We start from the raw sequence: 25,853 nt of genomic DNA on the forward strand, positions 1-25,853 counted from the left end.
TCCCACGTGAGATGATTTGTAAAGTTGTACATCATTTTCATTCACACCTTAGTAAAATTTATTTCTTATTTTAAATACTAAAAGTAAACGATCACGGAAAATATTTGGTCCATAATTCTTGGGCCTGAAACAACAAATGACATTAATAGCTATATATCATTGTGAGTGATAAAATACATAAATATTTGCCCGACTGACCGACACTTAAAGGAGTGAGCACACTGAGACGGGCCGTGCCGGGGCTCATCGCAAAAATCCGCCTCCATACAATTTGTATGGAAGCGGAAATCTGCTGCGCCCCGACACAGTGTGCGATACGCGCATCCGCTTCCATACAAATTGTTTGGAGGCGGATTTTTGCGATGAGCCCCGGCACGCTGAGCCCCGGCACGGCCCGTCTCAGTGTGCTCACTCCTTTAAATGACAAAAATTCAACAATTTTGAATGTGACGTCCAAACCTATACGTGAATAAACATTTTAGTTTTATTTTTCACGAGCATAAAAATAATTAAAAAGGCGTTAGCTTTCATACGATATTTTATTTTTGAAACTTCCATAAAATGAAATACGTTACGGTTTCGATACAGACTATGAAATTGAATGAATATTTTGACGCTTTCGTCATTTATGTCGTTAACTTATTCGAATGTTATTTTCAAGTACAAAATGAAATGAGTAGTACTAAAGTGAACAAACAAAGGTTCTGTGCTTGCCAGTACAGGGATCCCTTGTTCCAGGTATCGTGGTGAACTGCTGCTTGATTTTCGCCTGTAAAAACAAAAAAATTAAATAAATTTGTCACATAGATTCTTCTTAGCAGCGCGAAGCGTGTTGAAATTTCTCATATTTTATTTTCGAAAATAATTCCAATATGTATTTAAATAAAAAAGAATATATTTTTACATAATATTAGATAGAGTACTATAGGATAAGATCCTATGCTATAGCGATGTTAGTTGGGTAGCTGTTTGGTGCTCGCAAACAGTTTGGCATTTGGTTCGCGGTTCGCAAATAAATAAACCCTTGTCATAAAACTTCCAAATACTGTCATTATTACTTGTGACTATTTAGCGCTAATTACTCTCAATATATTATCTTGATGTTCAGTATGATCAGTGTTACATTGCATTATAAATAACTGTACTCGGCGAAACATGGCGGTAGCGGTCATTGGCCTGTATAGTCTAGGCGCTAAATGAAAAATGCTCGCATAATGTATTTAAAATATTTAAGAATAAAATTGACCTCTTATAAAGATACAGATTATTACTCATTTATAGGAAAACCTCTTGGTAACGCTTAGAATAATAATAATCTCCAACTTTTTATGAGTTCGAAGTGATATGATTCATATTCGGTTCACATCGAGTATGCAAAATACGATATCGCCCTTAGACTAGAAACATCTGACACTTCATTGTCAATCGCAGTTTATATAGAAAATGACAATTTTTTTGACAGGGAGTCAATGACCGCTACTGTCCCAATTCCCCGAGTACACCTTAGTAACAAAAACAATAATTTCCCCCAGAATACGCGCGTAACCCAAGAATTCACTTTTCTCACAAACGAGATTATCTTTTATCCTGTTTACGTCAACTTACCGATCAAGACGTGTACATTGACAGTCACTTGAGAGTGGTTTAGCAGGAGACAGGTGTACGTCCCGCTGTCATTTTGTGACGCCGAGCCGACACTGATTGTGGCGCTGCAAATAAATATACGTAAAACCATTCGTCTTCGTTTACGTGTCTTTGACAAGTTTCTAAGTTACGATATTTCTCCGAGGAATCACAATACTCGAATTGTAATTCTAATTTCTTACAATGAGTAATGTAGAAATGTATTATTGTTACTTAAATTGATACGTAAATTATTGTAAATCCTGTTTTAGTAACTCATTTTAATGTAAAATTATTATGACGTGTTGTATGTTCTTCGTGATTTATCCGCTGAATCGATTTTAATACAATTTGGTGTAAAAATACTTTGTCCAAAATCATCATCATCCAAAAAATTACATAAGCACATCGAAATTACAGGCATGATCTTTTATTAGAATAGTTTTCAAAACATTTTGTTATACAATTATTATAACATTTTTGTTATAAAGGTTACAAATATAAAGCAATCACTCATTTTATATCTAAAAATAGCTAAAATTAAGCTTAATTACGCTTAATATATCATTTTCATGGTGCGGTTAGTCACCACCACAGAACAAACCAGCAAGGGATTTATATAACGGGTTCAACGGAAAATCTAGTTTCAAATAACATGTGCGGTTTCCTAATTAAACCGTTAGGTGGATGTGTTTTACATAAACCCCTCCCCAGGTTAAATATACGACGGAATAATACCACATGATCTAAACTGTTCCAGTAACTGTAACAGTTTTAGATGTGAACAACAATCACGCTGTTAGTGACGACAAAATCATGAAAACGTACCATAAATCGTGTAAACATTCTCTTAATATGTATAAAATTCTCGTGTCACAATGTTAGGCCGCGTACTCCTCCAAAACGGCTTTACTGATTTTAACCAAATTTTATATGCATCGATATTATTTGTTTATTAAGAGAAAAACTAACTTGGCGCTGATTCCGCGTCGTTCTTTTTCACCTGGCAAATGAAAATCGTGTGTAAGTGTGAAGAGAGAAGGACTTTGTTTAATTTTTTGCTTTATTCGCCCTTTTAAAGGCAATTGGAGACGCCACCTTGTATTTTAAAGCCATTACAAAGAAAAATACATAATTGATATTATGCTTTTGAATGTGTTATTTTTTATTCAACTAATGGATGCAACACAGTTAGTTTAGTAACAACGTCGCTAAAGCCAACTAGCTAGCCAAAGTTTAAAATATAATTATAAAAATTTAATGCAATTAGGTTAATGGTTGTTTCTGAGCTGTTGAGGATCTATTATAAAGTTACATTGTTTAAACGCGGTTTAAACGAAAGAGAACAAAAACTACTTATGGTTTAAAAGCTTGTTGCACCTAGTTTAAAACATAATTGCGTATATTTTTCCAAGCAAAAATGCTGTAAGTTTATAATGTAGGTACTAGTTTCTCTGTTTATTATAAACATGTTGGAACTGACTTTGCTGCGCAGAAATCAGTGTATTTCGCCGTAGCTGCACATTTTCATATTTTAAATACTATCGGTCTTACCACAAAGTATTTTAAACATCTATTCAACAGTTGTTTTGAGACCATTATATTATGTACTGATTTTTTTTCTAATCAACAGCTGTTCAATAGGTGTTCAAATCTTTTGTAGTAAGACCGTATATAATAATACATAACTTTACCATAATTTTAGCGGTTTAAGCGAGAAAAAGTAGCAGATAGGCACACTCATAAAAAATGTTTAAAGATTATTAAAATATATCCATAAGTTTTACACTTTATTTTCTGTTCACAGTATAGATATTGTGGTTTTTATAGTATATTTTAAAATTTTACAAAAATAAAATCTCCAATTATTTAACAAAACTTGTTTTACAATTTATTGTATGATTTGATATTCTGATTGTGCTCTTCTGAATATTATGTTAAACAATGGCCTCCCGAAACTTAATCAGAAATAATGCAGTTTTCCAATTATTATAAGGTATTATTTTCGTTGAGTATTGTTTTATATTTGATGTTTATAATATAATTATTATTGACAAAAGGTAGTCTGTTCTTTGTGTGTAGTGACGTAATGATTATATTTTTGTTTTTAATTTAACGAAAAAGTTATAAAAGGAGAACAAAGGGTTCGTATTTTTTATCTGGTATATACTTGTTACGATCATACACAAAAGTGAATGTTATTTTCACAAGTTACCGGAGACCCAACAGAAAGTAAAAAAAAAAAAAAACAAAGAGTGATGACTGTGATTTTATGGATATCCAAAGGCTCGGCTTGCCATTGCAAGCGTATTGGAAAAAAATGGAAACGCATTACCGTTGTAATGCGTTTCCAGATTCATCTTCTAATATAAAAAAATTCTAGTGTCACAAAACATTGTGGCCGCGTACTCTTCCGAAACGGCTTTAGTGATTTTAACCAAATTTTATATGCATATTCAGTGGGTCTGAGAATCGGCTACTAGGTACTTTATATTGATAAGTGCATAAATAGTAGTAAATTATTACAACTCGAGACTGTCGGCGACCATTGTTTGTGCGACGGGATAGCGTTGGACGTTGCCATGGTGACATACTTATTTAGTCACTTCAGTAAAATAATACGGGCGAAATACTTTATATGGCAAAGAAACGTTTGCCGGGACAGCTAGATATTACTAGCTGTCCCGGCAAACGTTTCTTTGTACAACCTACAACCGCCAAGTCATTTATAATATATAAATGACTTGGCGGTTGTAGGTTGTAGTTTACTTGGCGGTCCCCTGACACACATTGACAACAATAATTATGGACTAAAATATTACTTTACACAAGTTAGGAATTATTTGAACTTAAAGTCAGTAAATATTATTTCATTACTTTTTAAAGTTGTTTTGGCGGGGGTTTTTTAAATTTCTTAATTTAATTTTATTTCATACTTTTTAAACTTGTGTTGGTTATAGTGCAGAATAATTCCTATCAGAATCATATTTTCATGATCTATCAATGTCCTTTTCGATGAGCCCAAACATGAAACCTCCACTTTGGGTTCATACGAAGCTCGATTCCTATAGAATCCAGGTGATGTTGCAGCAGCAGCATGTAAATATTCACTGTTTATACTTTATCTACTTCATACTGGTTGTCGCAATTAAAATGAGCCCAAACACGAAACCTCTGCTCTAAGTTGGCGAGGAGTTGGATATCCTATTGATTACCAGGTGATGCTGCAGCACCAGGTCAACTTTCCATTATTAATGTATACGTATATTGTATATTCACAAATGTCACGAACTAGAATGAAATATAAAACCCATCAAACGACTACAAGTTGCTAACGGCCTTTCATGAACCAGATAAACCCTGATTGTTCAGCACTGAGCAGGCTGATAATGATGAATTGTAGCTAAGAACACTCTCGATCATGTCAGCTTTCAAACAAAAAAAACTAGATCAAAATCGGTCCACCCGTTTGGATGCTACGATGCCACGGACAGATACACACACAGACAAACAGACAGACAGACAGACAGACACGTCAAACTTATAACACCCCTCTTTTTTGTCGGGGGTTAAAAAGGAAGAATAGTTACCTCATATTGCGCCACGTGACAGAATCTGCGAATTCCTTCCCCTGCTTCCTCCAGGCGAGTCCGAACACGTTATTGAGTATCCGAGGCGGCGGCGTCGTCATTTCTGTACTCTTGACGGTCGCACTCTTCGTCGTAGCACTTACACTAACAGTTGACGTTATGGTCGTCGTTTCGACGCTCCAACTCTTATTCAACATTAAATCTATCCTATTGTACACCGTGCTCATCTTCGTCGTCATCTCTGTCGTCGTCGTCAACGGTGTGGTGACTGTTGTTTGGGTGACTGTCGGTGATTTCGTCGTCAAAGTGTCGACGTACTCGTCTGATATAACGCACGACAACTTTATAGAGCTGCCAGCTTTGTAGAATCTGTCCTTTAGATCGTGGGTTTTATCACCGTTTATTGTCAAAACGGGCGCTGGAAATGAAAAGATCTTTTAGATAAGCGCTGCCTGAAATAGGTTAATTAAAATAATTAAGTTACAGAAATAATCATTTTCGGCTCCTTTATTATATTTCATTATGCTGAAAGGAAAACAGCCGGCCATTAAACACATAAAAGTGATGAAATTGCCAATTACTCTGTGACACCTGATGCAAGAATTTCAAAAAACGTTTTTCTGAGTAACGAACCAAAATTTCATTATAACAAATTGTTTTACGACCGTCCTGGTGAAATACTAAAAGCGTGGAAAATCTTTTTAAAATATTATATTGTATACATTTTTGGCTTTCGCACGAACAGACACTTTCTTTTTTGTTACAATATAAGGCACGTGTACCATCAGGGAAATCGATTTTTAGGCGGATGGCGTATCTACTTAGTTCGTAATTGACATAACCCAACTAAATCACGATGGTCCGCCATCTGTCTATAAATTAAATGTTCTGATAGTGCGTTAATTTCTAATTTCTAATAAGATATCGAAAACGACAATTCAATTGCTAGTAAAAGTTATAATCATGAGAAAAACAGCTGCTATAAAAGTTTTAAAATTTAAGAAGTTTATATCATAAGGGGTTATTTTATGACCCAGAAAGTAAGCTCGAGAGCTAAACTATAAATATCACAGCTGGTTATGATATATTATGTATTAAATCCATAAATTCTTATAAAAATTACAATGCATTCAGTAAAAGCAACTGCCGTAACGGTCAGGTACTTTTTGATAATTTACGATTGTGTATAATATTGTGTAATTTGAGTAATTATTTTTTCCTTACTTTACAGGTATCAGGGGGCCTACTACAACCTCTTATAGCAGTATTATTTTAATATTACTTTATGATTTCGTACCATCACCTCTGAAAAATAAGATTACTTACTTTAAGATTGTTCCGTCAAAACGTTTTGTCCCAATATCATTCGCTCTCAGCGTACCATGAGCTCCATTTTAACACCGTTTGACAGATGAGCAAGATTACTTTAACGTCAAACTAGCGATCTTAAATCCGCTGTGAAATATCAACTTTTTTAAGATTGTTTTGCATTTTTTACTGTTTTTTAGTAAAATTATATTTGAAAATTGAGTACGGTACGACTTTAAATTACGCATATTATGTATTAACAAGAAAAGTCTTAACTTTATTTGTATTTAAAGTTAACCATGTACATAAAAAACGGCTTTTGTTTTGAGATAACCAATGAATTAAATATTTACGTACCTTCTATTTACCTTATAATAGAAAATATCGAAACAGTCTTCAAAGTCGCGCAACTCACACACCACTTAAAACTTTTTTGTTTTAGCGTACCACAACAACACTTCAAGTCTTAATTGGGTTTCAGCATTAGTTTTTCAACAATTTCACTATTTGATTTAATTCCTATTGTTAACAATTTAGCGCTGAATCGGTTTAATTTATTGAAATATTTATGTTTAGTACCATTCAAATTCTCTACAGTCACTAATAAGTTTTTTCTACATTTGTTTAGACTAATTAGACACTTCATTTGTTTACACAATCGTGTGAGAGTGACAAAACGCTTTATAGCTGCTATCTCGCTTCCACCCATGACAATTCATTTGTTTACACAATCGTGTGAGAGGAACAAAGCGCTTCATAGTTGCTTATCTCGCTTCCACCCATTGATAAATGTAAACAAATAATTTGATATCGTTCGTTCTTTCCCATCACTTAGCAGGAATAAAACAAGATTGTTTTCATACACCTTAAAAAGTTCATGGTACGAATCAAAGTAAGGTTATTGTAATCTTACAACAAAGTGTTCTGGAAACATGATAGTTTTAGGAAAGGTTGTGGTAGGCCGCCAGATACCTGTAAAGTAAGGAAAAAAATACTTGTGTTTTATATTTTATTTTTAATTTTGACACAATGCATAACAATGTACTGTCAGAAAAGTTGATTCCTAGGCAAATGGCGGACCTAAGTAATTTGATCGCGTTAAGTCAAACACAACCCACCAATCAGAGCTTACATTGAATTGACATGATCCGACCAAATGACGTAGGCCCTACAACTGTCTAGGAATCAATTTCCTCGATGGTATATTATCCATGGATAGCCAACATGCAGTAACTTTTGCCGAAGCGTTCCCTAACTTTGATGGAAGTCCGGTCCCTTCTGAGGTAGACCAGCCGGTCGTGGAGGAAGTCCTGTGTTTGTTAACTGAGGCACATCCCCAACCCGGGGCACCCGTAACGGGTTTCCCCTGCGCATAAAAAAAACATGCAATAACTTTTTGGGACATTTATCAACAAAACATAGCTTAATGTTTGTTTAAATGCCAAATAAGGATAATTTTACTCGTAGTGATATATTGAAGGGAACCTTTCCTTTATGATATTTGGAAACACTTTAGGTATTTACTTAAAGTGTGTTTGAATTATTTTACGCGAATTTAGTAAACAAGCTAACATAAAAAGTAAGGAGGCTTTTTAGCGAGCCCAGTTGCCCTGATGTCATGTCTTCCATAAATGCTGGCTAATTGCGAGCTCCATTGACGTGCTCTCGCATAATTTGAATAAAAATAAGGTCAAACCGCCTGCCAAATTACATACTTGCATATGCATTCAATGTAGGTGGAAGTTTTCAGAAAATTAAAACTGAATTGAAGTTCTTGAGCTGAATGTGTGTTTGTTTATTAAAAAATGTATATAATATAAAGTATATTCTGAGCTAATCGTTTAGCATGATAATATAAGTGAATATGTAGTTGATTAATTGTCTAAAAAATATCTTAGTCTTTTTTTAGTCCTCTGTTAATAATTATGAATGATTTGTTTCTAACTTGAAAATTTTCTGAATGAAATGAAATTAAAAATAGAAATAAAACTATTAAAAAGTTCTTCATTAAAATTTTACTATAATATAAACTATATAAATAATATAGTAACATTTTAATCTGAATTCTTTTCTATAGGAAGGCAGTTTACATCTTCTTTCAATCAGTTTTTTTTATTCTTTACCATTATCTAATTTTTTTGAAGAAAATTATTCAAACAGGAGAATAATGAATAAGTGCGTTCATTTCGAACACGAGCGAGCAAGGCATAACATTAGGGGAAATCATTTCGTCGAAGCAAAATACATTTTGATGAATCATTCGATATTATTGTATGTAAAGTAGGTATCGATAAACGTTTTGTACTCCAATGAGCCTGAGCAAATGTATGGCTATAATATAACCCACATGTTTGCGTTTCTACGCGCGCGTTTAGACCTGCGCGTGTTCTGCTGTAGCGTTTGGGGAAACGCTCGCTGAGCGTTATCTGTAGCCCTAGCACGGCCACCAGTAGAAATGCGAAAGTATGGACTAACTGTGGAGATAAGTAAGTTAGCGTTCCGATCTTTTTTCGCTCCCAAAAATTCAATTAAAATGCCACTTTATGACAGACTATAGTCCTAAAAATTCAAATAATATCCTACTCTATGAGATAATATACTATAGTCTGTCATAAAGTGGCATTTTAATTAAATTTTTTTCGGTCGCGATGGGCCGCAGTATAGATCGGAACGGCACCTTTAGTTTATGTCCACAGTTTGTCTAGTAGTACAGGGGTATATTATGTTTCTACTTTCTTGTATGTGTCATATAATAATTAATATCTGTTAAAAGTTGCTTCTGACCGTGTTTTATGCCAACGTCATAGCGACCCTAAGGGTTGATTCAGACCGCAACGTGACGCGTAGATGCATTTCTAAATTTGTATGTATTTGACAGATTTCAATTGCGTAAGACGTCTTGCGAATCTGTCAAATCCATACTAATTTAGAAATGCATCTACGCGTCGCATTGCGGTCTGAATTGACCCTAAGTGTCTAAACACGTTACGTCCGCAATGTCAAACGCATATAAAATACGGACGGACCGCGACGGACTAGTGTGTCATCGGTAATTTAAAATAAATTGCAGGCGGAATCATGCGGAATTTACGCCGCGTAACTGCGGCCTAGTGTGTTTCTAGACACTTACGGTCAGTTCAGACCGCAACGCGACGCGTAGGTGCATTTTTAAATTTGTATGGATTTGACAGATTTCAATTGCGTCAGACGTCTTGCGAATCTGTCAAATCCATACTAATTTAGAAATGCATCTACGCGTCGCGTTGCGGTCTGAATCAACCCTTAAGATTACGCAACGCGTTGCATTTCTAAATTTGTATGGATTTGACAGATTTGCAAGACGTCTCACGCTCAAGAAATCTGTCAATTCAGTACAAATTGAGAAATTCTTGTTACTTCACCAGACCTTCGCTACATAGAGTAAAGTCCTTTAAGCCACTCTGACATTGGCAACTCACCGAGGCGGCCATTTTTAAAAGAAGAAGAAGAAATATGCATCTACGCGTGATGCGTCGTGTTGCGGTCTGAATTGACCCAGTCTTTATAAACAGCTATAAACCGAACTTTTTACTACACCAGAAGAAATAATTTAAAGGACAGAGATGTTGCAATGCCTATTTTAATTTGAATGGTTAATGCCATTGCTTCGCCTCGTCACGTGATAATGTGAAGTCGTATTCAGAACCAAGAATTTTGCAAGGTAGCAAATGTAGTATATTTTGTAAACAATTTAAATAGCAAACTTCATTAAACAAATCGAAATTTGGCCATTGACGTACCGCTACTTATTTTTTCCCCTCATACAAGAAGATTTAGCTAATAGCTTTCCTTATAGACCCTTTTCTATAATATGTATTATCACGTGTGAATGAACAAAAAAGACAACGTTAGAAGATTGTCGAATTTTTAAATATTCCTTGACCCGGTTAAACCACTGATGAAATAAAATCTATTGAGAATCCACTCTTTTCATACAAATTACTGGCCAGATACGAAGAGGATGCAATGTTTGTAATAAAAGATTAAACTGAACCACTCAATATTGTCCAAGCATTGTGTTGAGTATCGATCCAAGCGATGTCTAGACTACTATACTGACATTCTAAGTATCAAATAAGATTCTAAATTACGCTTTGTTTTATGTACTCGTAAAATGCTTAAATATTTCGAGTACGTAAGATAACGTCGGCCAACATAAAAGATTTAACGTAGAATAAATATTATAATATCATTATAATAGGCCTATTGTACGTAATAATATTATTATATTAAGCCTCTATGACGCACAATTGTTGTAATATTAGAAAATTTTATCACCCTTTCGAAGTTCAAGCGTAGATCTTACAGAATCTTCGCTAGAACTTCGAAGGGGTGATAATTCTGTTTTGCGGAACAAATTGATGTGGGTAAATTGTGCTTAGCAAATTTTATGTTGAAAGGTAAGTTTAAGGGCTGTGTGTTGTTTGTCGCCGCTAATAACGAATTGTATAAAAGCGGAGCGCAACCAAATTGACTGAACTCAAACTTCTTTATCTTTTTTGCAATTTAATTTATGTACTAAGTAATGTAGGTGATAAATAGGTACGTATCAGATCGTGTATTGTATGTGCTTTTTGTATAAGCCTTAATTTGGCTACTAAATAGGGCCTGGTTGCACCTACCGAGTAAAGTAACGAGATACTGGCCAGTACTTAGCGTGCCATTTCGCGTTCCCAAAGGATGAGCAATGCTCGTCTTTTGAAAGTCCTTAGTCTGATACCGGAATCAGAAGTCAATCGGAATTTTAAAAATGCCAAAATGCCTAAAAGTGCCGTATTGAGCTGTAGACATTCAAATAGACATTCATCGCTGCTATTTTCATAGTACACTCCCTACAAGGAATACGTACACACCCTAAAGTATCATCACTTAGTTTTGTTACACACTGTATCATTCAACATACTATGCCATAACCTATACGACCTGCAAACCTCAAGAAGAGAGCGTATTCCCTCTTAAAAGGCCGGCAACGCACTTGCAGCTCTTCTGATGTTGCGAGTATCCATGGGTGACGGCTTATTTCATTTAAAAAAACTTACGTAGTACAGTCAGGTTTGCGTATATCGTCCGCGGGGGGTGGGTCGATATTTGGCACATGTAGAGGCCGGCATCGCCTCTCTTCACGGGGTTGATGCTGAGCCTCCAGTTGTTGGGGTATTGGAACTTCACGGCGACGCGACTGTCGCCCGCGTAGGGCGCCGGGCCGACCGTCAGCAGTTGGGCCGTGTCCGTCGTGTTGCGGAGCCACATCACCTGGTAAAATAGAAAATCTTAATCAATCCGTTTGTTATCAATCTCGCATAAGTGTCTAAACACACTAGATCAAAATTACGCAGCGTAAATTCCGCATGATTACGCCCGCAATGTATTTTAAATTACCGATGACACACTATTCCGTCGCGTTCCGTCCGTATTTTGTATGCGTTTGAATTTGCGGACGTAATCATGCGGAATTTACGCCGCGTACCTTCGGCCTAGTGTGTTTAGACACAGGGTGAGGCCAAGCGAGCGTAATTTTGTGAGTCGTGATTCGCAGAATTTCGATCGCGTAATTTCTGTTGCATTCGGTTTCATACAAAAGTCCTGTTTCATTCACACGGCGACGCGAAATGAGTTGTCTGTCGACCATGCATTATGCGAACCGAATTAAGTTTGCGGGGGGCGCGGGGGCGACGCGGGCCGAGGAAAGCGTGACATATTTTGTTACAAACGTTCTACAGTTACACCTGAATAGAATGACTGCGACCGAAATTCTGTGACTCACGACTCACAAAATTATGGTCGATTTACACGGGTGACTAACGGGTCGATTTTAGTTACCCGGCAAGTCACCAGTCGAATCGCCTGTCCAAGTCGAATCGCCATCCCATTTACACGGGTGACTAACGGGTCGATTTTAGTCACCCGGCAAGTCAGCAGTCGACAGTAGTATTCGCAGCAAGCGTTCGCTTGCGACTGAGCGTTTGCACGGTCGATTTTAGTCACCAGCCGCATGCGGCCACTGGTCGCACGACTTTGGGGCCTGCGGCTTTAGCCGCATGCGGCGTAGTCAAATTGCCATTTAGACGGTCGATTTTCGCCGTGCGGCGTAAATCGTGCGGCTTTAGTCACCCGTGTAAATCGGCCATTACGCTCATTTGGCCTCACCCTGAAGCCCAATCTAATCCTACCGGATATATGTGAACCTCGATCGAATCCGACCGGACTGATCGCAAGTCGAATCGACCGGATTCGTGCACACGGGAAAGCCCAAACCGATTCGATCGCTCTCCCATTGAACCGCTTTAGAATAGATTTGTAATGGAGATACATTCAATTCATTCAAGGCATGTAGGTTAGGATCTATCGCGAAAAAATAGTTTTTGCGTCAAGCAAACTGCTGCCCAACAAAATCACGAGCAACAACATAATATAGTAGTTTAAATACAGGTATCCCGGGTATTAAACAATCGATAATATTAATATGCAATCAAGTTTGGGACGATGCAGTTAAAATTAGTTTGGGATACAAATAAAGCATGAAATTATAATTCGGTCGACGGAATTTGTAAACGGTATTGTTTGTACTCAATAATTTCCATCGGGTATAATTTTTTGTGTAATTTCTATACTTACTGAATTTGACCTAAAAATCGTTTGTTTTCATACTACTAGATATACGAAAGTATCTAAAGATACGATATAGGGATGTTTATTTTGAATGAGACAAGTTTGAAGAGATGAGGGAATTGCTAATCAAATTTTAATACAATAAAACATTACGTGTAATTTAAATTTTTCAGATTTGGATTGACACAAAATTATTATTATGGATGCGAAATATGGTCTGTCTGTCTGTAACCACTTAACACTTAACCAGCTGAACCGATTTAGATGTTATTTGGTATAAAGATCGATATTTTGAGAGACGGAAAAGGATAAAGGAAACAATGTTGCGGAAAAAAATTGTGAATAATGTTAGGGTTTTTGTCAGATATACCCCAACAAGTTCTTAGTGGAAATCCTCGAAATTCACAAATACTATTAATTTCAGCCTCGGATATACTTTTGCGACATTTGAGGAAGGAAATATCACGCACGGTGTAGGCTGGCCGTCACTCCGAGCTATGAATAAATGAGCGGTGTGCTTTGAAATTGTGAATCGTAGCAGATTTGTTGACTGAGCTGCAGCGATGACGTAAATCTCGGAGCTGATGACAAAATCATGGGCTCAAAAGAAAATTAAGGCACAAATCTCATGATAACGAATATCGGAATAGAAGAGTGTTTCTTCAATTTGTACTTTCATCTTTAGTCTCGTTCCAATGATGAATTAATGATGAATCTTATATCTTTAAACTAATACGAATAATAAAAACTATTTATTATTCGTAGTCTTTAAACGAGAAATTCTTGTATATAAGATATAATTGGAATCTCGGAATCGGCTCCAACGATTTTCATGAAATTTAGTATATAGGGGGTTTCGGGGCGATAAATCGATCTAGCTAGGAATCATTTTTAGAAAATGTCATTTTATTCGTGTTTTATTGAATATAAAAAGAAATAAAGCTTTATTTCTTTTTCGGGTACAAATCGGTGTACAAATTGAAAAAAGTCGTAAAGATAATATTATACAGTCCTAAACAGATGAATGTTCACTGATATAACGCATAATAATATCATTGACTAGACGTTCCGCGCGGCTTCGCCCGCGTGAATTAAATATTTCACAGACAAATTAGTCCACAAAAAATAGACTATGATCCTTCACGTGGTTTACTTCTTACCTGTGCCAAATAATATAAAAATTTCTCCAGTTGTTCGTGAAATAAGCCCTTTCAAATAATTTCCCCCGGTTTTTCCATATTTTCCTCTATTTCTTCGCTCCTATTAGTCTTAGCATGATAAAGTATAGCCTATAGCCTTCCTCGCTAAATTGGCTATCTATTATCTAACGCTGAAATAATTTTTCGAATCGGACCAAACAAACAAACAGACTCTACCCCTTTATAATGGCAGGATAAGCAACATAATGTGGAGTAACGTACTATTAATAAAATTTATAAAAATAGCTTGTTTCTTTGCACACTGTGTGTTTTAAAGTAACATGGCAGACTTTGACGAAATATACGGGCATAGAAGCGACTAAGGGAAAATCATGTAGACAACTGCTTAATTTACATCGCAGAGAAAACCCGAAAAATTTGCACAATGTCATCTCAACATCTACTAACCAATAAGTACAGACACAAACAAACGTACTTAAATAGTATATTAATAAACAAGAGATTTGTAAAGCAATAATCGTTATTGGCCAAAGGGTTTGGCAAAACAGCGTACACTGTACATGCCATTATATCTGTTAAATGGCACTCGCAATTCGGTAGCTCTATCAATTCACTCGTTATTGAGTTTACGAACTCTATAGTGAGAAATTGATTCCCGATAATTAATATTGACTAGCTCTCGCCTGCGTCTGTGGCCATTTGTTGCCCTGGATAAAGATTAGTTTGGTCTAAATTAGTTTTGAATGAATTCTTAATGTCTAGCCATAGTCCATTAAATAACTAATAATTATAACGAATGAATAAACGAACTACAAACAGTATTCACTTATCAGGGGACAATATCGAGAATATCGAGAAAGAAACAGAATATATTTTTTTTTATTTGAAGAACTAAATATTTACAAAACTTTAATCTGTAGCTGGAAAGTAGTGGTATTAATATTTTACCGATAGTTGAGACTTCAGATATGATTATAATGAACAAGCATACGCTCAAAAATACTTATTTAGCAGTATTTAGCATATTTTGCCATTAAAGGTAGTTTTTGTGTTAATGCAAAGCCTAATTTGAAGATACTTACAAATTTTCACCTTCATAATATTAGTTTAGACCTTGGAAACTCGGAATGGAACTTTAAAACCTAAATACAGGTATCTTTTTATTTCGCTCGGGTAAGACTTCGCAACTCTCACGGGGCTCGTGACCCACAGTTTGAAAAACACTGTAAGTTATTGAGGTAAGAAAAAAAAATCCTCCGCAAAAAAGTGGCGCGAGAAAAATAAAATTCTAATATAAACTGTTTGGCAAAAAACTCTCGACCCTATTACGAATTATAAAACAGATTTTCTATTCGAATTGGCCGACTTTAAAGCTATAAGTTAAAAAAGATTAGGTTAAAGCAGTGCTTATGTCTAAATAAAAATTTAAGCCAGCGAAAATAAAATAGTCTCGGCGCCAAAATACATTAAGATGTTTATGCCGGGCCATATAAATGAAAAATTATGACAATCGCCACATTAATTACAGAATCCTGAATGGCTGCGAACAACGTTCTCTTTTTGTGTATTTTCTCATTTTTAATAATATTTGAAAACGAAAAATAAAATTGTTGAATGCTTTAAACATTATGACTAACTAGCTATTTGACCGAGCTTTGCTCGGTATTCGATACAACACGAATAGAATGACATTTTCTAAAAATGATTTCTAGATAGATCGACTTATCGCCCCCGAAACCCCCTATATACTACATTTCATGAAAATCGTTGGAGCCAATTCCGAGATTCCAATTATACATATACAAGAATTGCTCGTTTAAAGATATACGATTTCTGTCTTTTACCTCCTTGCGTTGAAGTTACTAAGCTCATTTACATGCATTAGCATGGCGATGTAGCTCGGAAAAATTCAATTTTTGTAACGACAAACTGTATAGTGTATGATTATCGTGCGATAGGAGTTTTGAAGCAACGACCTGGTCCTCGTCATATAAAAGCTACGTAAGTCGCTTTAGATGTTCTTGTTTTTTTAGCCTATCCGGCACTTATCAGGAATGGTGAAACAGACCCTAAAGTATATTTAGGTGGTAAACTACCTAATTAGAACATAGGCCGCATTTTATGCAACCAAAAATGTTTTACTTTATGTAACATACTTGAAACTTATGACTTCAGATGTTACGTGGAACTCATATTCTGGAACTCATTTGTTTACATTACATAAATTCTTGCATACTTATTACTAATAGGCAAATATTCCAAGCTATTCTGTATCTTTGCGGCCATCTTACGTAACAGACTTGAGTAACTGTTTTGCTTAGGTTCCGGTGGCGGGTTGAACAATAACAATAATGTTACTGTAACAATTAACCTGCAACCTGACCCGCCGCACGGTGCAGCCTGAAGAATTAATTACCGACTGAGGTTTGTAGTTACAAACGATTTATACATAACTAACCGCCTTACTCAGAGACGTTTAATTACGATTAACCTTGAATTTAATGAAGAGTTTGACAGATAATGTATGGGGCTTATGTCATAATTTTGAATTAATTACAATTAAGTTAATAATGTTCCACTCTGAGTGCGGCAGTAAGTCTATTTATCCTTGATAATCCATGACAAAATACGATGCAATAATTAACACATAATATAGAAAGATTTTTACTGTGTTACGTACTCAATTATAATTATTATTTATTTTCGTTTACTCCGTTTTTTTTCAGCCATGTTGTAACATAGTTAATTTATATAAATTACTATTTAATATTAAGATATTGGAGAATGCTTAGAGCTTATAATTTTTTTTGGCATATTAAGATTCGTTTTTAGTCTTTTATAGACTGCTATAGGTACACTTTGATAGAGGCTCCAGCCAAGTGACTTTGGCTATCACGTACAGTTTTGTCATTTAACATGACGACGCGGTAGTTGAGCAGAGCCTCATCACATTATTTTCCTCTTGGCTTTAATTCCACTTAGCTAACGACTTCGACTATGTTCTAATTGGCTAATGACTATGGCTGTTGAGAAGCGCCTCGGAGCCGACGTGCGCGCTCAGCCTCGTTGCTTCTTTTCCTCGATGTACGGGCCTCAATGTCACTTGGCTAACGACGGCTAATACTTACAGTCTTGTCCTTGAGTATGACGACGTGGCAGTCGATGAGTGCCATCACATTCTCCTCCTCGACGTGCGGGCCTCAGTGTCCCTTTTTTTTTTTTTTTGCGCAGGGGAAACCCATCATGGGTGCCCCGGGTTGGGTATGTGCCTCAGTTAGCTGAAGCACCCCGGGGTTATGTGGGACTCTTACCCACTAAAACCACCTGCGGTTTGCCTTCAGCCGTATACGGAGGGATATCCTGGATCTGTCTAACACAGGACTCCCTCCACGACCGGCCGGTCTACCTCAAAAGGGACCGGACTTCCACCAAAGTTAGGGAACGCTTAGGCAAACTAAAGCGTTCCCCTCGACGCCGGGACTAGCTAAGCCGGGCAGGTTCCTATCCTGACCCGGAGCCCCGTGGGACGGAAGTTATTGGAGGTTCGCATAGCGACGCCTCCGCACTCCCGTCCTACGATGGCAGAGCGGAACGGAGGATGGATCATCCTCTCTGTTCCGCTCCGCGGCCTCTGCGAAAGGACAGTTTCACAGAAAGAAACCGCCGCCTGCCAGGCCTCATCGCTCTCGAGCATGCAGCGTACCATGCTCGGGAGCGAGAGGTCTCCACCTATCACTGCCACGAGATCGTGGCGCTGCACGGCCCAACGATCGCACACCTCAAGGGTATGCTGGGCCGTGTCCTCCGCAGTGCCACATTCATGGCAGGCTGGCGTTGGCTCTCTCCTAGCAACCCTACACAGGTACTCACCGAAGCACCCATGCCCGGTGAGAACCTGTGTAAGGCGGAAGGTGAGGGGTTTCTTCTTGTGGCGCATCCACGCCGCAAAAACTGGATGCAGAGCCTCGGCGGTACGTTTTCCGTACCGGGTCTGCGCCAGATCCTCGACCCACCTTCGTAGCAACCACTCTTGCCCCAGCTTTCGCACCCGCGAGAGCTCCTCCCAATTCGGTGACTCACTGAAAAGTGACTTCCTCTGCGAAACAAATAGGCGCACCTCGGCGAGCACCAAAGCCACGAGCTCCCACGGGGGATCTCCAGCCAGAGCAGTGGCTGCCGCCCAGGAGACCGAACGGTACCCCCTGATAACCCTTACCGATATGACCCGCTGCGCTCTTCGCAGCTGGGCCCTATTATGGACGGTGAGGGAATCCGCCCAAATTGGAGCACCGTACAGGGCTATACTCCGGCAGACCCCAGAGTATAGCCGCCTGCAGGCTTCGCTGGGCCCCCTATGTTCGGCAGAAGCCGGCCCAGCGCTGACGCCGCCCTCACGACCTTCGGTCCCAGCTGTTGGAAGTGTGGGCCGAAGGTCCACCTCCCGTCCAGGATGAGCCCAAGACATTTAAGTGTCGGGCTCACCCTGACCTCGGTCTCTCCGATCAGGAGTCGTGCACTCGGTGGGGGTCCTTTCCTCCCGGGCCCGCGGAAGAGCAGGGCTTCGGTTTTTTCCGGCCTCAGTGTCCCTTGGCTAACGATGACTTACACTTACAGTCTTGTCCTTGAGTATGACGACGCGGCAGTTGAGGAGCGCCTCGGAGCCGACGTGCGCGCTAAGCCTCGTCACATTCTTCTCCTCGAAGTACGGGCCTCAATGTCACTTGGCTAACGACGGCTAACACTTACAGTCTTGTCCTTGAGCATGACGACGCGGCAGTTGAGGAGCGCCTCGGAGCCGACGTGCGCGCTAAGCCTCGTCACATTCTTCTCCTCGAAGTACGGGCCCCAGTGCCTCTCGTAGTGATGGTACTCCTGGTATGGCGCGAACTGACGCTCTTCTATCTTATCTGTCGGACAAATAAGTAAGAAATGTAATTTTGATACTAAATGATCGATATAAAAAATAGCTGAGGTAGCTTTGCTACACCACGCTGGTTTGATTCAATCATTGTTGTGGCTTCAGAGGATAAGTATAGTATTAAAAAAACAAAAATTTCGAGCAATGAGCGAAAACACACACACCTACAAAAAGTGTTACTAAACTTCTGGTGTGTCAAGTAAACATGGCCGCTGACCAGCGCTATCATTATGTGATTTATCTGCTTGTTTTCTGGTTCATTCATTCGTTAGTGAAATACAATTTATACTAAAATGTTGCCACTTCATTTCGCTTTGTCAAAGTGGAATAAAACATTGCAAGCAATTCACGAAAGAACTGAGAGTAAAAAGCAGAAATCCCCAAATTTAATGTTATGTACGCTTAAAATAACAATGTTGAGATCTCGTTTTCCGTCACTCGACAGAGTGCTACGCGGTGTCTACGGCGTAGCACTCATTACGAACCGTAGCACGTTCGTAGCAGTGCTACGCTTCCGTAATTTTACGTTTAACTTTGTACTTTCAATAATAAATTAAGTTTTTCGTGCACAGCAGTTTCGCAACAAAAGCTTGGCAAGTCATAATTTACATTAGACCCATCAATCCCCAAGCGGCAGCCGGCTGCCGCATAACAATTGAAAATCTATTGTACCTGTGATACCCACGATTGAGATGCTACGGGATTAAAAATCACACGTTTCCTAATGAAGTACGTAAAATGTCTAGAATTTTTTTTTATGAAAGAAGGAGGCTAACGAGCAAACGGGTCACCTGATGGAAAGCAACTTCCGTCGCCCATGGATACTCGCAGCATCAGAAGAGCTGCAGGGGCGTTGCCGGCCTTTTAAGAAGGAATAGGGTGATAGGGGAGGGTAGGGATGGGAAGGGAAGGGATTAGGGGAGGATAGAGAAGGGAATTGGACCTCCGGTAAACTCACTCACTCGGCGAAACACCGTTTTCTGTGAGAACGTGGTATTTCTCCGGTCGAGCCGGCCCATTCGTGGCTCTCCCACGAATAAAAAATGGATGTACTTTCATTGTTTTTTAGTTTTTTTATTTTACGAATAATAAATACTACACGGGAAGAGTTACTGAGTTGAACATAGGGTTTCCCAACACACATCACTATATTTCCAGACTTCAACGTAATAATATGTACTTTCCCTTGGTTTTTAAACTGGGGTCAGTCATTTTTCTAGCTACTTTTTTTTTATGAAATAAGGAGGCAAACGAGCAAACGGGTCACCTGATGAAAAGCAACTTCCGTCGCCCGTGGACACTCGCAGCATCAGAAGAGCTGCAGGGGCGTTGCCGGCCTTTTAAAAGGGAATAGGGTAATAGGGGAGAGTAGGGATGGGAAGGGAAGGGAATAGGGGAGGGTAGGGAAGGGAATAGGGTAGGGGATTGGGCCTCCGGTAAACTCACTCACTCGGCGAAACACAGCGCAAGCGCTGTTTCACGCCGGTTTTCTGTGAGAACGTGGTATTTCTCCGGTCGAGCCGGCCCATTCGTGCCGAAGCATGGCTTTTCCACGTATAAATACTTATAGTCAGGAAGGTGAGATATTTGAGAGAGACAAATCTATGCTATATAGTTTTCTTTATTGTAATGGTTTTATTAAAGTAATACAATAAACTCCAGTCAAATCAAACGAATTGTTTTCTTGACTCATAGTAAAATATTTGTGATTATATTCCCCATTTTAAGGGTAAGCGTACCAACATGTTGATATACATCGCTAGCAATTACTCCAAATTGTGCGATGATAAAAGTTGCAATACCGCGATCCTTTGTATATAATTCGCAGCACGTAGTATTTTCATAGGATGAGTGCTATGTAATAAAACGTGTTATGATTGTTGATTTAGGTTTAGTTATGACATTCCTGAATATGTTTCATGGCCTCCATGTGTAGTTTTAATTAGTATACAAACCCTTTTAAACATTATATATTATATACTTTATTTTAGCAAAACTGTACAGTGCTTCCAGAAAATAAATATGACGGTGACAATTTTAATCGCTATCTAATTTACTTAAAATGATTACTAAGTTCCTCCATTATTTTAGAAACATCTTAATGGCGCCAAATTAGACCAGCTTGGCGTGACTGGCTTCCCTTCCTCGTCCTACGAAGTCTCCTTAAAATGATTAGTTGTAGACCTCACACTAGGATAACCTGTGTCATGATGTCAACAATATTATTAAAATTGAGGTACAATTAAAAAAAAAATGTGTGCAGATAGCGGATTTGTTATTTGATCGGCTTACGTAAGGTTTAAAATTTAGGCTGGCCGCATAGATACGTTTTCCGTTTGTGATTTCCAAATTATTTGTCCGTATTCTGAAATCCGAATTCATAGAATCAGTAGAAAGTAGGCGCACACGTTCGTTTTTCCCAGTACGGAAAAAATTCCACACGTATGTTTCAAGTACAAGCGCGAGTTTGCGCATAAAAAAAACGTCTCAAGGAATTCCGAATACGGAAAACGAATACCAAAAACGTATGTATGCGGCCAGCCTTAGATTGTGATGAACTCGGCCAAACTACTTAAGTCCGCCGTCTTCTAATAAAATATTATAAATATCTCTAACAGTGCACTTAAAAAAATCCCCATTTAATATGAAGCTTTCTGACTATCGTGTTAGATTATAATTACTATAGAAGCGAGTAACTGAATAAGGTTTGATAACAATTGACGAATATCCTATAAGCTTTCTGTTTATTTACGTTAGTAAGCCAAATCTAAGAATAATACAAGGAAGATATAAAGGCAATGGATTATGGATCCTCGTAAACACTCGTTCTATTTTTTCTACACATTATAAATGTTGCTCTCTTTATAATATAATATATTATAAGCGACAAATGGTACCCAAACAAGTTGTGATGTTAGAAGTTGTGAATAATGTTTGTTATTGTAGAACGTAGAGAGATTGATCTACCATTGGGGACCCAATCGAGTATAGACAACGCTATTTACATGTTGCTCAGTATTAATTATCTTATACCATATGACGCCCGCAACTCCGTTGCGCCAAATTCGTTTATTGCACTGGACCCGTAATTTTTTATGGGATAAAAAGTATCATATGTCCTTCCCCGGGACTAAATGCATCTCTATACCAAATTTCATCAGAATCGGTTAAGCAGTGAACGGGTGAAGATGTACCAGATAGACACACACAGTAATATGGTATGTTATGTAAAATTCTTATGTCATGTGCGTCTAGCATGCGCGTACAACGAGATAACGCCTCCGTGATGTAGTGGTACAGAGTGCGGCTCGGAGATCGTGGGTTCGATTCCCGCGTTGGAAACATGTTATTTCCAAGTTTGGTTAGGACAAGAAAAAAGTCGGTCCTGCGCCTGATCTCTTCCATTCGTGTCGGTCTACCGTCCCACTGGGTTATTAGGAGTAAAAGGAATAGAGAGTGCTCTTGTGGACTGCGCACACTCTTGGGCACTATAAAATTACTCATGCGTAGCTGGCCTGGTATCAATGAAACCGGCCATCGTAACCGAAATCGGTGTGGGAGCTATTATTATTACAACGAGATATCTCACGCTAGTGTGTAGTTATGTTGTCGATATGGACATAATCTCAAAATCATTTTTGACATTATTTCGATAGATTTTGTCGACAGATCTACACGAAAAAAAAATGTATGCCATGTTAGGGTCAGTAGAGATGAAGAGACAAACCATCAAACATTAAAAAAAAACATGTAGACAAAATTTTCGCGTTTGCGCATCTTAGGCCGGCAGGTATAGAATGTCAAGCTTCTCTGAAACGACATCGATTTTGTTGACATTATGTACTCATCCTGTGGGTCTGCTAATAATAGGCCAACTCTATTTCTAATTTAACTGAAATAATATTCTAGTAGACAATAGGGATGACGACAAGGTCAAAGATTAACTAATTTTTGTAATAAAATAAAGACACAACGATAAAAAAGAAGTATTTCCAAAATTTCAGCTTCATTATTTATGTAATTATTTTGTTTGTTATGAGCCTTCAAGGTTGGATGGTCAAATCGATTTTTGGAACGAAGTTCCTTATCGCGCGTTGCGAAAGGGGGCTAGACAGAAAAAATTAAGACGAAAAGTTGTACAGACACAAAAGTGTCTGTACCACCGCACGGCTTACAACTAAGTATAGCAAAAAAAAATGTGTTTCTCTCTCTGCCTCTCTTTCTCTCTTTTTTTGAGTACAGGTTTTTTGAATATCAAAAATAATAAATTGGAACTTCATTCCATCCTGGTGTCCCTTGACACCTCTCAAGTTTCTTTTAATAATATTCTTAATTTTTGTGTACCCAAGTTAAGCAATTTACTTATATCAATTTTCTTATGAAACAACTTTAACATACAAAATCTTCCCGCGATGCGTACAATCTAGCTAGGCGTGACGTCATAGTTAGCTAACATTTTGTTTGGGAAGGTCTATTTTATGTGAGTTTTGAATTGTGATATCAGAGTCATTTTTTCACCAATGTTTCTATTTTTGAATGGTCCTTTACTTACCAACCAGAAAAAAATTATCGTCATGCCTATTGAATCGCACTATCAAAGTTTGTCTGAATGTTTCCAAGGAGGCTCTGATATTTTAATTGTCATTACAATGTCTGAAATGTTTACTCCTGGCTCTGTCAGAAGATTTTCCTTGGGACTCTCGAGCATACGCAAAACAACGTTTATCGGGTCAGCTGTATCTGCTTGCATCTGCTTGAATTATTTCAATAACTGCATTACAAACTTTTGTATAGCTATTTTTATTTCGGAATAAGACCTTGAAAATATAACAATCTATTGAATACCTCCGTAGGCGTGTGCTCTCTGCCAAAACATGTTCGATACATTATGGAGATGAATTGAGCGTATGTGGGAGTAACAACAAAATATTATTTTGAAATTAACTAGTTATTGCTGAAAATATATCTGCGACAAACATCGCAAGGCATAGCTATTCACTTTTTACCCCCTTTAAAAAAGGGTTTTATTAGTATGACGTGTCAGTCTGTCTGTTTGTCAGTGTCATACACTCAGACAATCTATGACATCGGAATATCCAAACGGCTGAGCCGATTTTGATATAGTTTTTTGTTTGTAAGCTGGGATGATGGAGAGTCTTCTTAAAAGGTTATACCTCTAATCAACTGCCAGTGATTTGATTGGTTCAATAATTTCCATCCTAACACTTATTAGAGTACCTACTGAAATTAGGGGGTTGTTCTTAAGGCCCACGATAAAAGCAATGCAATAGCTTAAAAGTTAACTAGAAAAAAGTCAGCATAATATTATAACATACTAGACTACATAAAGTATTTCGCCCATATTATTTTATTGAAGTGACTAAATAAGTATATCACCATGGCAACGTCCATCGCTATCCCGTCGCACAAACAATGGTCGCCGTCAGTCTCGAGTTGTAATAATTTACTATTATTTATTCAACAAATGCACTTATTAATATAAAAAGTACCCATGTAGCCGATTCTCAGACCCACTGAATATGCATATAAAATTTGGTTAAAATCAGTAAAGCCGTTTCGGAGGAGTACGCGGCCTAACATTGTGACACGAGAATTTTATATTTAAGATTATGATAAAAGTAATTTTAATACAATGTTTTATTATTCCTGTTCAATTTAGTATTTAACCTGCTTATGCTTATTAATATAAATTGAAACGAAAACAAAAATATTAATTTTCCCATTAAGCTTATCAACGTGTGAATAATTTCACCCAACTAATTTCGTAATTTCAATGTGAATGGCTTAATACAATATTATTATGTTTATTTTAAATACAGGGTGTAATAAAACTAAGTGACGATACCGATGGCCCCAACGAATAAACGTGCAAAATAAAGTAATTATTACTTTAGGGTGTGTATGTTTTGACGTGGGCGAGCCATGCTTCGGCACGAAGCCACGGGCTCACAGAAAACCGACGTTAAACAGCGCTTGCACTGTGTTCCGCCGAGAGTGAGTGAGTTTACCGGAGGCCCAATCCCCTACCCTTTTCCCTTCCCTACCCTTTTCCCTTCCCTACCTCTTCTATTTCCTTCCCTACCCTCCCATATTCCCTTCCCTACCCTCCCCTATTCCCTTCCCTACCCTCCCCTATTACCCTATTACCCTATTCCCTCTTAAATAGGCCGGCAACACACCTGCAACTCTTCTGATGCTGCGAGTCTCCATGGGCGAAGGAAGTTGCTTTCCATCAGGTGATCGTCTTTGCTCATTTGCCCCCTTATTTCATTTAAATATATATAGTGTGTCCCTTATAATAGAGTTTACTGTGAAAGTCGCAGCGCTGAAAGACTATTTTTTGTGCTTTGTATGGGCAAGTGCTTGGTCCACTATCTACTTATGACTCAAGTTCTCTGATAGTACGTTCCTTATTCTTACCCATAAAGTTGATATACCTAGCGGAATAGAGAAACAAAGGCCTGAGCAAGAGAGATGTCACTATCAGTAACACTGCGTGGTAAAAAGAGACGTGTGATACATGACAGCAGCACTATTTTTTTGACGTCCAGTCCAGACAATTATTTTCTCATAGAAATCATGTTC

General features: G+C 38.0%; 1 protein-coding gene across 3 annotated transcripts in view; it reads right to left on the minus strand.

Moving 5' to 3' along the window:
* Positions 1 to 508: 508 nt before the first annotated feature.
* LOC121734083 overlaps positions 509 to 25,853 on the minus strand; it is a 204,777-nt gene continuing 179,432 nt past the window's right edge. For all 3 annotated transcript variants that reach the window (XM_042124494.1, XM_042124495.1, XM_042124493.1), the window contains 5 exons: positions 19,076 to 19,236; positions 11,600 to 11,813; positions 5,214 to 5,631; positions 1,606 to 1,709; positions 509 to 769 (listed from right to left, as the gene is read on the minus strand). In XM_042124494.1, the coding sequence (XP_041980428.1) occupies positions 657 to 769; positions 1,606 to 1,709; positions 5,214 to 5,631; positions 11,600 to 11,813; positions 19,076 to 19,236 (1,010 nt within the window). In that variant the 3' untranslated portion in view covers positions 509 to 656. The remainder of the gene's footprint in view (positions 770 to 1,605; positions 1,710 to 5,213; positions 5,632 to 11,599; positions 11,814 to 19,075; positions 19,237 to 25,853) is intronic.

Source organism: Aricia agestis, chromosome 15 (genome assembly GCF_905147365.1).
Source record: "Aricia agestis chromosome 15, ilAriAges1.1, whole genome shotgun sequence".
Classification (NCBI taxonomy): Eukaryota; Metazoa; Arthropoda; class Insecta; order Lepidoptera; family Lycaenidae; genus Aricia; species Aricia agestis.